The 14,848-nt window shown below is 42.2% G+C and overlaps 1 protein-coding gene across 1 annotated transcript; it reads right to left on the reverse strand.

Moving 5' to 3' along the window:
* Positions 1 to 2,050: 2,050 nt before the first annotated feature.
* LOC121278805 (late histone H2B.L4-like) lies at positions 2,051 to 4,240 on the reverse strand. Its single transcript, XM_041189258.1, has 2 exons — positions 4,169 to 4,240; positions 2,051 to 2,347 (listed from the first exon to the last, which is right to left on the reverse strand). The coding sequence occupies exons 1-2, from the start codon at positions 4,238 to 4,240 to the stop codon at positions 2,051 to 2,053; spliced, it is 369 nt and encodes a 122-aa protein (XP_041045192.1).
* Between the last annotated feature and the right edge of the window lie 10,608 nt (positions 4,241 to 14,848).

Below are 14,848 nucleotides of genomic sequence, written 5' to 3' on the forward strand. Positions count from 1 at the left end.
GTTATATTTTATTAAAAATTTTTACAAGACTTCAAAAACCTTCATGAAACCTCAACCCGCCCGTGGATGAGGTTCCATGAAAAATGCAAAGGCCATTTGGGCTCTTCACCTGCCCACCAACCTTAAGATTGGATGGGCAGCTTAGTTTATTGCTTTAATTGACAGTTAACTTGCCTTAATAGGCCTTTGACAGTTCAGCGGGAGCGCAGCCGACTCTGGTTTGCGCCCGCTGAACTAAAAATCTGAATGACACACTGTGACGTCAGGACGCATGCCCGATGTTACTGTACATCATTTCACGCTTCAGCGAGAGGGCCCCGCCCCTGCTCGCCGAGCCAAAAGATTCTGGCCTATGTCACTGTAATGGATGTAAGATCATACATATTAACCTCTATTTGTGCAGTTAATTCATTTATTTTGTTCCAAATACAATGCGAATTTAAGTAAAGAGCCATTCATTTTGCCACTTTGACATTTCTCTCCCCCTTTGATTTTTTTCCCTCCTTTTGCTTTTTTATGTTTGTACACTTTCCCTTCCTGTCACACACTGGGTATAATTACCTAAATAGCTGCCCTGCAATGCTGTCATATCCTTTTGCTCTGAAAGCTTATGCATCTCCTCTCTAGAACCCTGCTGATAGTTAGGAACCATCCCCAAGACTCCCTGGCTGCGGTGTCCTGCTGCAGCTGTTCCCTCCCAGCTATTAGTCAGGCTGCTGGATGGGAAATGGACCAAAAAAGTTTTAGTCATCCTGTTGCTAAGTTTGGCAGGACCTCGGTGCCTCTGGCCATGCCAGGTTCTTCAGTCATTATCAGCTTCTCCCATACCCTCCTCACCCACCTGTAAATATTGGAGACAATGGCGGAAATGCTTGCTTATCTGATTCACAGGTGAGGGTGTCGGTCAGAAAGTTGTGGGGAGCCCACAATTTAGGATTCTGCCACATTCTGATTCAACAGTGGGTCAGTGATATTACCAATTATTGTCCTGCCAGGAGGTCAGCCCAATAGAAAAACTGGGCCTTGAGTCGAGTGGGGAGCTGGTTAGTGACGGCTACAGCAGCAGATAAGTTCACGCCAGGAACAGGGCTTAGGGAGGGAAGAATGGAACAATTGGGGAGGGACTTCGATCAAGGGTAGGAGGAAAGAGAGGGATCAATCAGAGAAGCAGTCAAGTGCAGGGTGGTTGCTCGGGGGGAGGGTTGAGGAGAGAAAGAGGGGAGTTGATCTGAGGAGGTGGTGGGGTTTAATTGGAAGTGTGGATGATGGGGTTATTATGGGGAAGAGGAGCAGGTGGAGGTTCATCAGAGAAGCACAGGGTAAGCTTCAACATTTGGGCTACCAATCCCTCAGGGAGAGGTCAGAGCCTGAGGAGGGTGAGGTCGTAGGCCTTGTGTTGGAGAGGACCTTGGGCCTGACGGCTGGGGGGGGGGATCAGAGATCTCAGTGCCGAGGTGCGTGGTTTTGATGTGAGGTGAATCAGGGGTCTCAGATCAGGAGAGAGAGCCGGGGCTGCTGATGGAGAAGCAGGTTAATTGTGGGTCAAAGAGGCAGGAGCACTTATATTCATGTAAGTTATTTATCCTTCCCTTAGTGCAACCAAGAGGCCACTGCCTGGTTCAGGGCAAACAGATTTTTAAGGGGGTAGTGCAAACAGGCCCCTCATTTGTACATGCAAAGGGCCTAACACCTGTTTTGAGATGGATAAATGATGCCTCCTCTTTGTTGTTACCCCATATGATGCAGTGGGAAATGCACGCATGCTTCCTGCCCGCTATATTGGGGCCTTAGTATCCAAGTAATATCTGAAAAATGTACCAATTTCTAGGCCATGCTGTAGAATTATTAAAATATGGAATATTGCTGAAAAAAGAGACTTTTTTGTTGAAGCTTTTTGTCTTGCACTCATCACCACAATTCACAAGAATACCAAATGTAAAGGGAACAACAATTTATACTGTATGAGAAGATAGTGCTGATTGGTTGGCAAGTGGCTCTGATTGGTAGAGACATTAGCATGGAGTTCTTTTGTTCAGTGCATTGTGGCGTTTCACTTGGAGCTGGTGTACTTGGTCACCGCCTTGGTGCCCTCCAACACGGTGTGCTTGGCCAGTTCCCCGGGCAGCAGCAGGCGCATGGCGGTCTGGATCTCCTGGGGGCTGATGGTCTGCAGCTTGTTGTAATGGGCCAGGCGTGAAGCCTCGCCCGCGATGCGCTCGAAGATGTTGTTGACGAACGAGCTCATGATGCTCATGGCCTTGGAGGAGATTCCGGTGTCCGGGTGGACCTGCTTCATCACCTTGTAGATGTAGATGGAGTAGCTCTCCTTCCTGGATCTCTTCCTCTTCTAGCCGGCTCCTGATCTCTTCTCGTCCACCATAGTGCCACTTCGCCTTAGACACACAATTGATGCATCAGTAGATTGTGACTGACAATTAATTGCCAAGCATTGTTTGAAATTTAAACCAGGTGCCTGACTCTGATTGGTCAAGGCATTGCACTGAGTGTCTGTCACTTATTTTGTTTAGCTGAAACAGGTGCAATGTTTGTACATGTTCTTTCTGTCTGCAAAGAAAAGGGCTCTGTGTATTAATAAATGTAGCTTCCAGTACACACAAATGTGCCACACTGTGAGACTGACTGATAATCTTAAGTTGGTTGTCAGCGTAATTCTTAGCACACTGAAGATTATTTAGCAATTGTTGCCAATTGCGGAATCACATCTAATGTTGGACTTTTTGTTTTGAGTTTTGCAAGCACAGGCTGGTTGGGTATGGTCTGTACCTTGCCCATTGCGAACAGTGGAAGGGACATGTTGTTTGATATGATCCACCAGTTTTTGAGACGTATGGCCTACAGACCTAGCATCACACTCGGCACTGAAATTCATATACTACATTACTCATTTGTGTGATAGGCAAAATGTCTTTTTGGCTTGATGGCAGCATCCTATTAAAGGTGAATACCACTTGTATTGCTACTGCATCGTAGCAGCGTGAAACAGCTAATTTCACCTGTTGCTCAAACTTTTGAGATAACTTGCCTTTTCAGGGTAATCTGAGGTAGACTGGGCACTTTTCAGGGCAGAAGTGATGGCCTTAAGCCCGTTCATGAGTTTGTGTGATATACAGCATGGAGTGATCTGATCAGGATAGCCATTACCCCACGGGATGCCTTTGATGTGCCCTACTTCTGTATCAAGGATGCATAGTGAGCAAGTGGCTTGGGCTCTATTTATGAGGTTGTGGATAAGGCCAGTCTTATAGCACACATCCCATCGCGTATATTGATCAGTTCCAGTAGGCTTGCAGTAGAGAGCGGTAGAGATCCCCCTTGCAGATTTATCAACTGGTATGTCAAGGAAAGTGAGTCCATTTAACTGCTCCATTTCAAGGGTGAACTTGAGCACAGGATGGAGCCCATTAAGACATGTAAAGAAATTATTACATGCAGCTGCAGAATTAGATATAGCAAACATATCATCCACATATCAGAAATATGCAAGGGCTGGGAGCTTAGCTGTCATTCCAATGGAGACACGTTTCTCATGGAACCCAACAAAGATATTTGCAAGAGCTGGGCCTAGAGGGGCTCCCATGGCAACACCATCTATTTGGGCATACATGGGGCAGAATATTGCACTCATCAGGAGGGCACATCCCCGACCCGAATGAGCATAAAATGATGCACGATGAAGTCGGGTGATATTTTGGTCGGTGGACGCGTGCGGCAGTGTGGCCACCAACAATTAACAGGCCTATTAAGACCACTAAAGTTGTAATTAACTGAAACTTTTTGCTACCATCTCCCAGTTGGTGGGCAGGCGAAAAGGCCAAGAGGCCTTTGGATTTTTTGCAAAACCTTATCCACGGGCGGGATGAGGTTTCGATCAGTGATTTAAAAAATAATTTAAAAATTCAAACTAATTTGTAACATATCCCTGCTCATGTGGCAGAGTCACATGAGGGGACATTATTAACATTTTTAAAATCTTTTCTTTATATGTTCAAAAAGCTTAAACCTTTCCTGCGCACAGGGGCTTGCCTGTGTAAACTTCCGCACTTGCCCTCCTCACCCCTCCCATATGCTGAGCGCTGCAGCACCCAATTCACATTGGCTGGCTGTTAATTAGCCAGCTAGTGTGAAATGGCAATTGCGGCCCAATCACAGGCGGCGCTCTGATTCGCAGCCACTCCCGCTCGCCCCGATGAGCCTGCCTGGTGACCGGGTTCTTGACCATGGCATCGGTAAACCTGAACTCAACTGTGCGATTTGCCAAGTTCCTAAGTTCAATGAATGCTATCCATGCAATGATGGTGGGCCTAGATCATCATGATATAGTGCTGCAGCTCGTATATCTATAGCTTCCTTAAGTGGAACATTGGTGAATAGGCTAGCAATGTCAAATAAGCATGAGCACAGCATTGCTATTGATATGCAAGTCCTGTATGACCTTCACAAATTCAGGAATTCTTGACTGTGCATATGGAAAAGTTGCTCAAAACTCATTGTAGCAATTTCACCAGCCATTTGGCTAATTCTTGTTGTATATATCTGGTCATAGATAAGATAGGGCAGCCATACATACGTGGATGCAGCAAGCCTTAAGAGAAAACCCTGTTTTATATATCGTGTGGCAGCATATCACTCTTGCCCAAGTCCAGCAAGCATTTTTTTAGTTTACATTTGAGTAAGGCTCTTCGGTCATGTTGAGCAGCAGGTCCAATGGATACAAATTTGGACACATCATTATGAATGATGTGTACTTTATTAATATAGTCATGCATATTAATGATGATTATTCATGTTCCTTTGTCAGGTTTAATAATGTGTATGTCCAGATTGATCTTAAGGCCTTGCAATGCTGCATGTGGAAATCAGACAGGTCATTTGAAATCCTGCAATATGCGTGTGCTAGATCAGCTAGATCAGTTAACTGTCAGTCACCATCCACTAGCTCATTCTCCATGGCAACTCTCTCTGCCAATCAGAATTCATTTGCCAACCAATCAGTACTCTCTTCTCATGTAATATAAATTGTTCTTCCTTTACATTTGGTATTCTTGTGAATTGTCCCAATGGGTGCAAAATGAAAAGCTTCAACAAAAAAGTCCCTTTTTTCAACAATACTCAAGTTCTGTACTACCAAGTAACTAAAATAGAGGTTAATTCTTTCATTAAAATAGCAGAAGAAAGTCATCAAATATATTAAGTGTTTTATGTTAGTGTATACCTCTGCACTACAAAAAAAGGCTGTGAATGGAATTCTACTACAAAGTTACCCAAAAAGTTTGAATAACATTATAAATGCATTTCTACTCAGACAATATCTGTGTTCATTAGGATAACAACTCACCTCCTGACTCTCCTGATTGTCCACCACCTACAAGGTACAAGGCAGGAGTGTGATGGAATACTCTCTAATTGCCTGGATGAGTGCAGCTTCAACAACATTCAAGAAGCTTGACACCATCTAGGATAAAGCAGCTCACTTGATTGGTATCCCTTCCACAAACATTGACTCCTTTCATCACTGAGAATCAGTGGCAGCAGTGTGTACTATCTACAAGATGCACTGTAGAAAACCACCAAGGCTCCTTAGGCAGCACCTTCCAAATCCACGACTGCGTCCTTCTAGATGGACAAGGGCAGCAGATTCATGGGAACACCACCACCTGAAAGCTCCCTTCCAAGCCACTCACCATCCTGACTTGGAAATGTTTTGCCATTCCTTCACTGTCGCTGAGACAAAATCCTGGAGCTCCCTTCCTAATAGCACTGTGGGTGTTCCTATACCATAAGGACTGCAGCGGTTCAAGAAGGCAGCTCACCACCACCTCCTCGAGGGCAGTTAGGGATGGATAATAAATGCTTGCCTAGACAGTGAGGCCCACATCCCATAAATCAATTTAAAAAGTTAAAAAATTTCCCTTAGTTGTCACATGAAACATCAGCATTAGGCACTTCTATAGCGTAGCCAGATGAAGAGTAACGTTCCCTCTACTTTGGCCCAGGCATGTATCTTAAGACCAGAGGCAGAAGGTTATTCCTGTTCCTGTACTAGTTAAGTTATTTCCACGCCCTGCACCAGATATGCTTATGGCCTCATATGAGAAATTGTAGGCTATTTTGTACGGTGGATTCAAGCAGACTAGAAACTGCATTGAGACTGATCGTTTTTGTTTTTTACACGGAATAAATACAGTCAGCAGAGATTTTCCTTATGTTAGTCAGGGCTCAATCCAAACCTTTACACCGAAAGCGGAAGGGATGGTAAGTGACATGGTACTTCATAAATTGCGAGATACCACTCCCACCGATGAAAATGAAACTGAAGATATAAAGAAAATTTTTTCTGAGGAAATTCAGGGAAAAACAAAATTTTCCTGGTGATAAAACATATCATAACCAACAATTCTTTCACAGATGCACATGTTAAAAAGCACTGTTGCATTTGAGAACAAATGGGTGAACATAACCAGTGTGCATGTCCACACCATTTAAACAATGAAAACACCAGGTAAGTAACAGGATCTAGACAGGAAGTCGATGAAACTATGAAAGGTCTCCTATAATGAGCAAAATCAAACCAATACACTCTGAGTATTTGCCCTTCTTATCGACAAAGGTTGCCTTCAAACACTGCACATCTTTTCCCATATCAATCATCACTTTAAATGGATAAACCATATCAATGAAGAACGCACTTTTAAAGGCCACAAGGAAGGTACTTGGAGACAAAGAACCGAAACAGGTTTGGCTATACAGCACAAAGTGTTAAAACTGCTAGAAGGTATGGTATAAAAGAATTCTCCAAAAATAACACAAAATCCTATCTGTTAAAGATGGCAATGGTCCAATCATGCATGAAAAAGTGGAAGCTGAGATATGGAACTAAGCTGATGAAAATGATTTATGTACAGAATTAAAATATTGGCATTTTTATGGAGTGAAATGTCACAGCATTGCTGTACCTTCAAGTCTTACATTTCCTCTTTGAATCCATGTCAGCCTTCTTATACACTAGAGAACTTAATCAATCCTTCCAGAACCTATAAAATAACACTGAATATTTTACTTGCACTGTATAATAGCTGGCCAGGGTGCATCCTGCTCTCTCTCTTATATAAAATATATATTTTATATATATATAATATATATATGTATATATAGGAATACACATTATGACGAACAGCAATTTATTTCCCTTTTATTATAAAGCATTACAACAGAACTAAAACAATTATTCAGATATTAATCTGAATCTAGTAGTCTGATGTTTAGATTTTTTTTGCAGAAAGACCTGGACTTTGCAACAACTGAGCATACCCTAAGGCAGTTAGTTTGCTGTAAAGGTTAAGAAGAGTTCAGATATGAAGCTAGCATGTTCCAACATGTGCAGACCAATCTGTCCAATCTGATGGTGAAACAAAAATTAATCAGTAAGACTATGATTGTTTTAAAATCATCAAAACATTTGTGGTATTTTGAAGAAGAACAGTTTAGTAGAAGTAAATTGCATGGCATCAGTACACATGCTGCCTAAAGCCACAACAGTATTAAAGAAGGAAAATGTCACATAACTTACATAACCCTATATGATCAAAACAATAACTGTGCTATTATGTTCACCAATAACCTGCCCTGACATATGCAGATCTATAAAGATCAATTGATTTTAAGTGAAAAGACAAACTAATTGCTCTCTTACGTCAGTGTCTTTTACACAGATGAAAGGAAACATAAACATTGAAAACTAAAGTCAACTGAGCACAATTCCACACCTTGTCAAAAGGTGAGATTCATTTCTTATAGCAAGATCAAAGTTTTTGTAGCCTCTATGTGATCAGGCAATTTCAACAATCTCCTTGAAACCATGGAATGTGTTAGCTGAAAGGCTTATAAATGAAGCAATCTAAATAGCCTTGTTGATACATACTTCTTATATCAAACTCCAGCTAGAAATAAAATATATCATTCTGTAGTTATAGAATATAATTGTAAAGGAAATTGACATTTAAAAAGTTCACCCTTTTAGAACCTGGCTGAATAATCTAGTGGGAGCATCTATTACTGAACTAAGCAACATGTCTAATTGGCTGAGAATCATAGCATTGAATTTTATCAGTGATACTCAAGTCCCGCCACTGCGGTGGGAAGTGGAGCCGACCCCGCTTCAGCCAGTGGTGGACCCTCAGGCGGCATTATATTGGTGGCATCCAATTAAGGTGCTGCATTAATGGTGGCCTGTCCTCAAAAGCCGCCAGCCTAATCAGAAGGCCAGCAACTTAGCAGCCTCAGTGGTGCCACTGCTAGCAGTGGCCATTGCTGAGGTTGCATCACTTGTGAAAGGCTACCGTAATGTTTGAGCACACTCAAAATTAGGTCAATGTGGCTGGGTGAGGGTGGGGCCTGATTGGGAATATCGTTGCCATGAGGATGACTATTGCCATCATGGGCATCCCTATGGGGTATGGAGCACCCATCAAGGAGGGCTCCCCTCAAAACCTGCTGGGGGCAGCCAGGGTTTACCTGATTGTCTCCCCACATGGCTCTGTGCTCTCTTAACAGGGCAAAATGTAGAAGGAGGCAGAAAAAGGCCCTTAGTTGGCTATTTAATTGCCTCAATTGATGGCATATTTCCCACTGCCATGCAATATTGCCAGTAGCAGCAAAGTGTCAGGCTCCCTACCTGATGTCCACTCCCACCAATTCGCAAACCCTCCTACCTCCCAGGCTATTGCTGATGGGCCAGGAAAATTCAGCCTGTAGTGATCTACAATCTATGTACATTATTTGTGCCCTTACCTCAGAAGGATAAATTCAATTACATTTAAGAAAGGCAGATAATCTTGCACATGAAGTAACCAGTAAAGAAAAGTAATAGCTGATTAGTAGCTACATCTGCTAAACCACAATAGGATTAGCATTTCAAAAAAATGCTATTGTTTTATTATTTATATCTCTTTGTTTGCCCATTAACCTTTAGACTGCTGTTATGTCTGAGATGAGAAAGATGACGGGCAGTATGTTACAGACTTGGTCCTTGGCGCAACAGTGGGCCTTCTGGTTGCTCTCTATGGAGGTCAAACAATTAAAAACTTGCCTCTGGGTTTGCCATTCAGTTTAAGGGGATCAAGCAGGAGGAAGAATCAGAAGCACAAATTAAGGATCAATATTAAAGGGACACCAGCAGCACTCATAGTGGCAGCACTGTCCAGTGTGATTTGTTCAAAGGCACAAAATAGGGGGAGAATGGTTGAGAGGCAGGGAAGGGCATCCCTTGTTTCCCTGGCAATGATGTTGGAAGCAGTCAGGGCATGGAGGAAGGTGTTTTTTTCTAGAGGATGACAGGAGGCTTCACCAAAAAAACCTCGGCTGGAGATTGCAGAGGAGGTGAACAGCCAGAGTGTGATGTGGAGGATGTGGGTTCAGTGCAGGAATGCATTCACTGACCTCTTGAGATTTGGCAAGATGAATGCTATGCAACTCCCAGTGGACAGCCATCACTCTCTAACCTCCTTAGCAATCTCCAGCGCAGACATCCTCTGAGGCGTACAGTTTGCAGCCACACAGAACAACATCTCCCCAAGCTATACCTTAAATCTACAGCAAATCATGCAGCACTGACACTCACCATCAAACTGCTGACCTTACACTCCCCATCCCACAGTGACCACCTGACAATTGTTGTGCCTACTCCCTGATCAAAGACTGTAGTCTTAACAGTTCTAACTTCCTGCCTTTTTGCTTTACAATTAATGACCACTTAGGGGCCTCTGGAATTTTACCCATAGCAAGGGAGGCCAGCGCCAGGTGTCCAACCACCAGGTGAAACCTGGCAGCATCACTGCTGTGGCAGGGGGGTTTGCCTCCTATTTGGGCACCCTGTGTCTATTGGGGGCACCCCACCCACCCCCACCCCCACCATCCTCAAGGTGTTCCATCCATCGTAGCATATCCCCTCCCTCCCGCCATGTCAATCCAGCCTCCCAACCACCCTTGTCATGTGGTTTGAAAGCAGTTGATAGTCACAGAGCTCCAGTTGCCACATGTCCAAATGTGTACACACTGTGCTCAGCTGAAGCGTGCCTGGGTCGGTGTGTTGCGGGTTTCTCTGGAATGCAGATCTATGGCTGTACACAGAAGTGGAATCTCTGGAATGTCATGCTCCAATGGCTCCTCCTTCTTTTCATCCTTCTCCTTCAAGGAAGCAAGGCGCTCCTCACATTCCTCCATTGGCGGTTCCACTTCTCTTTGAATTGCCAGGTTGTGCAAGGGGCAGCATAGCACCACTATGTGGGGGATCATTACCAGCTTATATTGAAGATTGAGAAATGCATTTTGAGTAAGAAGGTTCCGATAATTCCTGTCAGGTGCCTCAGCGTTGGAGAGATGCACTGGTTAGAAGTCAGGACTTCAGTGGGTACCCCTTGCCGCCAAGGAGCCATCCACCGAAGCTGTGTAAAGGTGTGAAGAGCTGAGTCGAAGGATGGCAGCTCCCTGAAAACTTGGTATACATCTGCAATATCCTGTCAAAGTAGTTGCGTACCTGTTGCACATTGAAGGTGTGGAAGTCAATACAAAAATACATTTTGCTATTCTGATGGAGCCTTGGTCATCACCTGGGTGTAGGCTATCACACACTGGATCTGAGGAAATCCAGTCAGGGAGGCAAAGCCAAAACCATCTGAGCTTAACTGGCTGCATCCACCCCGAACTTAATGTACTTGGATGCCTTCCCAAACAAGGCATTCATCATCTGGCTGATGTAGATATGGGCTGCAGGTTGCAAGATTCTGCAAATGTTAGCAGCTGAATCCTAGAATGAACAATACTCAAAAAAATTGAGAGCTACTGTTAACTTGACATCCAGGGAAAGTGGGTGGCCACCTGTTCTTAGGAGCCTTGTGTCTTCCTCCAAGAGGACGCAGAGGTCAGACTCACCTGAAGTGACAACTGCAATCTTTGGAAGCACTGCTGTTCTGAGAGATTCATGATGCTGACCCTTGACCTAAAGACCCTGCGCAAAGGGTATCACCTTCTTTGAGGTGTAGCCCTGTGGCAGGCCCATCTGTTGCATGCAGCTGCCTCTGGCTGTGTTAAATGCTGCAGCTGCTGATCCTCTTGCTGCCCCTGTTGTTGTGATTGCTCAGCTGAAGGACACTACAGCTCATCCTCACTCTGCTTCGCAACATATGGGCCCTATGTCCTTGTGTAAGCTCATAAAGCAATAAAGTCCAAAGCTCTATAAAGGTGTCCATGTCTCCTCAATGAAGTGGAATCAAGTAGCCTTTCCTGAACATAATCTATTATATATACCACAAGAGCCTGCTCCTGTCAACATGAGCTTTGGCCTATAGTCAGCCTAAGGCTTGTCACTTGCCCCCTTTATTCTGTTGATTTCGAGTTTGTTTCAACCCTCAATGACTTCCCACTATGCACTTGTCTCCTGTAACTTGCTGAGTTCCCGACACAACATGTGACCCATGTGCCTTTGGGCAAGAGGCATTGCAGCGTAAAATAGCTCTTGATCAACATTTTAATTTTTTCAATTGGTTGACCAACTTGACCAAGGAATTTCCGACTGCACTCACAACACACCCCTGAGAAAGATAGAAGGAGCTGGGAAGACATCGGGATACAAACCAATGGAAGTTTCTGCTATTTTGTCCAGCTCACACACCACCAACCTTCCCACTCAAGACTCAATTTACACTGACCTGGGAAAAGTGAGAATGAAAGAAGATTAGCAGTGAACAAAAATAGAACTTGCAAAAGTTTTTAATAAGTGCATAAGGAGTAAGAGAATAATCAAAGAAAGAGTTGGACCCCTTTGAACCTATCACAACAATTTTTCAATTTGTATTTATTACGAAAACATCTGTGCACTGAAGTCAGAAGTAATGAATCCACTAACACCTTTAGGGATTTTAAGGATTAAATTAAAACATTTATTAACAAAAGAAAAGAAAACTTAAACACACAAGACTATAGTTACACAGTTACATTTAGTTTTATAATAGTTCTCACAAGATTTTGACTTAACAAGACTCCCAACTACATACCTTGTCAGGGAACAGGCCAAATACATTCTTAATCTATAAAACATCCAGCAATATTAGCACAAGCGCCCACTGTTGCTATAAGGGAGGGATTTCACAGCTTCTTTCTCCCTCTCACTCGACAATGGAACTCCAACGGCCTTTAACATAACCTTGGTTACTGGAACCAGCAAATTTCTCCAGGGTGGCTAGAGGCTTTTCCTACAACTCTGTTTCAAAGTGCACCTTTCAAGATCTCATACCGCCATTCCCCACACAGCTTTCCATCTTTCTTTAAATATATTTCCTCCCTTTTGATCTGTAAACCCCATTGTTTCAACCTTTCTTTGGAAGTTACTTTTCCCAGAATATGAAAATCTTTCATGTTGTCATTATAGCCAGCACTTTCAGGAAAAATAAACTTAATAACTTTGCCTTATTTATCTTGCCAGTTGTAAACATTTTATTATGTCCCTTTGCAAATCAAACAACCTGTCAAATTATCTAAAAATGCAAATTTCTTTCATGCTGTATCAGCTGAGACTTCATCCTAATTTACCCTTCTCCATTTCAAATGCCTGTTTTACTCCTGAACCCTTTTGATGATTGAAACCTTGCAGTCTGACTGTCTGCAGTTTAATTAAACTAGACACAAACACACAAACATACATACAGACAGTATCCATAAGCCTGCTTCAGTATTCCACAGTAACATTAGAAAAAAAATATTTCCTTTACACATCCATCCTTAAGGAAAAATGAACCGCTATATTTCTAAAAGACAGGTTCATTTTCTTAACCCATCTTACATTACTTACTATATTTATCTATATACACAAAACTTTTTCACTACCAGGTACATGCATCAACATGACAAAGCCTCTGTATCAACAGAGGTCATTTCAGTCCAGTATCTATTTTTCGAATGTCCTATTTCCTTTGATTTTTAAACTCTTGACAAAGCATCTGCAATTAAGGTTTTTCATCCAGCCACATGTATAAACTGCAAATTAAATGGTTGCAATAATATACTCCACCTGTACAGTCTTGCCCTCCAGTCTCGAAATTGATCCAGAAATTTTAAAGGATTGTGGTCTGTATAAACAATTGTTTATGAAGAATTGCTTGCAACATAAACCTCAAAATGCTACAATGCTAACACCAGACCAAGAGTCTCTTTTTGATGGTTGAGTAACTTTTCTGATGTTAATTCAGCTTCAGCTATTGGCTTTTCATTCTAGTTTCATCTTCTTGTAACAACACAGCACCATACCCAAATCATTTGCATCAATTGCCAATTTAAACTGCTTGGCATAATTAGGTACTGCCAAAACTGGTGTAGTAGTCAACACAGTTTTTAAACTGTCAAATGCATTCCAACACTCCCAAGTCCATTGAAGTTTCTTGTTCTTTTTTACTAGTTCAGTCAGTGGAGCAACCACACTGCTAAAACTTGGTACAAACTTCCAATAAAATCCAATCATTCCCAGAAATCCCAAAACTCCCCATTTTGATGTAGGCACTGAGAAATTCACGATGGATTTCATTTTCACATCTCATGGGGTCAACTGACCATGTCCGACAGTATGACTTAAATGTGTAACTTGTCTTTTTGCAAATTCACTCTTTGCCAATTTAACCACAAAATTAGCTTCATGCAGTTCTTTTGCATGTTGAAAATGCTCCCCCTATTTTTGACTGAAAACTATCAAGTCGTCAAGATAAACAGCACAATTGCTCAGTCCTGCAATTACTTTGTTTGTCAGTCTTTGAAATGCTGCTGGTGCATTTTTCATATCAAATGGCATAAATTTGAACTGATATGGTCCACCTGGTGTTACAAAAGTCGAGATCTCTTTTGCTTTTTCTGATAATGCTACTTGCCAATATCCTCACAGCAAGTCAATCTTTGTGATAAACTCTGGTTGTTCCACTTGCTCAATACAATCCTCCAACCATGGAATGGATATGAATCCACTTTTGTCACTGTGTTTACTTTTCAATAATGGATCTTTGTGATCCATCTAGTTTCAGTAAAATCACAATAGGTGAAAATTCCAATTAGTGCAACTAGACTCCATGATGTCATTCTGAAGCATGTATTCAATTTCCTTTTGCACTTGAGCTAATTTTACTGGATTTAATCTATAAGGATGTTGTTTATTGAACCTGAATCTCCCACATCTACATCATGCACAGCCAGATTTGTTTTCCCCAGTTTATCCCTACAAATAGCTTTGTGTGACTACAATAGCTTTTCCAAATCACTTTGACACCTGTCAGGAAGGTAAATCAATATTACATTTAAATATTTAAGTACCCCCTCATTGTTCAATTTAATTAGAGGAAAGTCAATTTCAGAATCCTTCATTTATGTCTCCTTTTCCTTATCTACCAGTACTAATACATCCTTCTTGTTATCTTTCCTGTCAAAGTACTTTTGAAGCATATTTACATGGCACACCCTCTGTTCTTTCTTCTAGCTGGAGTATTTGTTAAATAATTTACTTCACTCAGTCTCTTTTCAATCCTGTAAGGCCCACTAAACATCACCTTTAATGGCTCACTTGTCACTGGCAACAAGACTAACACCTTCTCTCCAGCAACAAAACTCTGAGCTTTTGCCTTCTTATCTGCATTTGTCTTCATCAACTGCTGTGATATCTTTAAATGTTCCTTAGCTAGCTCGCATGCTCTGTTCAATCCTTCTCTGAATTTTGTCACATAATCCAGGAGAGTAGCTTCTGAACTTTGACCCATTAGTTTCTCCTGAATCAGCTTAAGTGGTACTTTTACTTCATGAT

This window comes from Carcharodon carcharias, chromosome 6 (assembly GCF_017639515.1).
Source record: "Carcharodon carcharias isolate sCarCar2 chromosome 6, sCarCar2.pri, whole genome shotgun sequence".
In the NCBI taxonomy this organism is placed as follows: Eukaryota; Metazoa; Chordata; class Chondrichthyes; order Lamniformes; family Lamnidae; genus Carcharodon; species Carcharodon carcharias.

Coding starts and splice junctions, on each gene's coding strand:
- LOC121278805 (XM_041189258.1), bottom strand. CDS start 4,240: ATGGTCAAGAACCCGGTCACCAGGCAGGCTCATCGGGGCGAGCGGGAG. Junction 2,348..4,168: donor TGCGAATCAGAGCGCCGCCT/GTGATTGGGCCG, acceptor GGAGCCGGCTAG/AAGAGGAAGAGATCCAGGAA.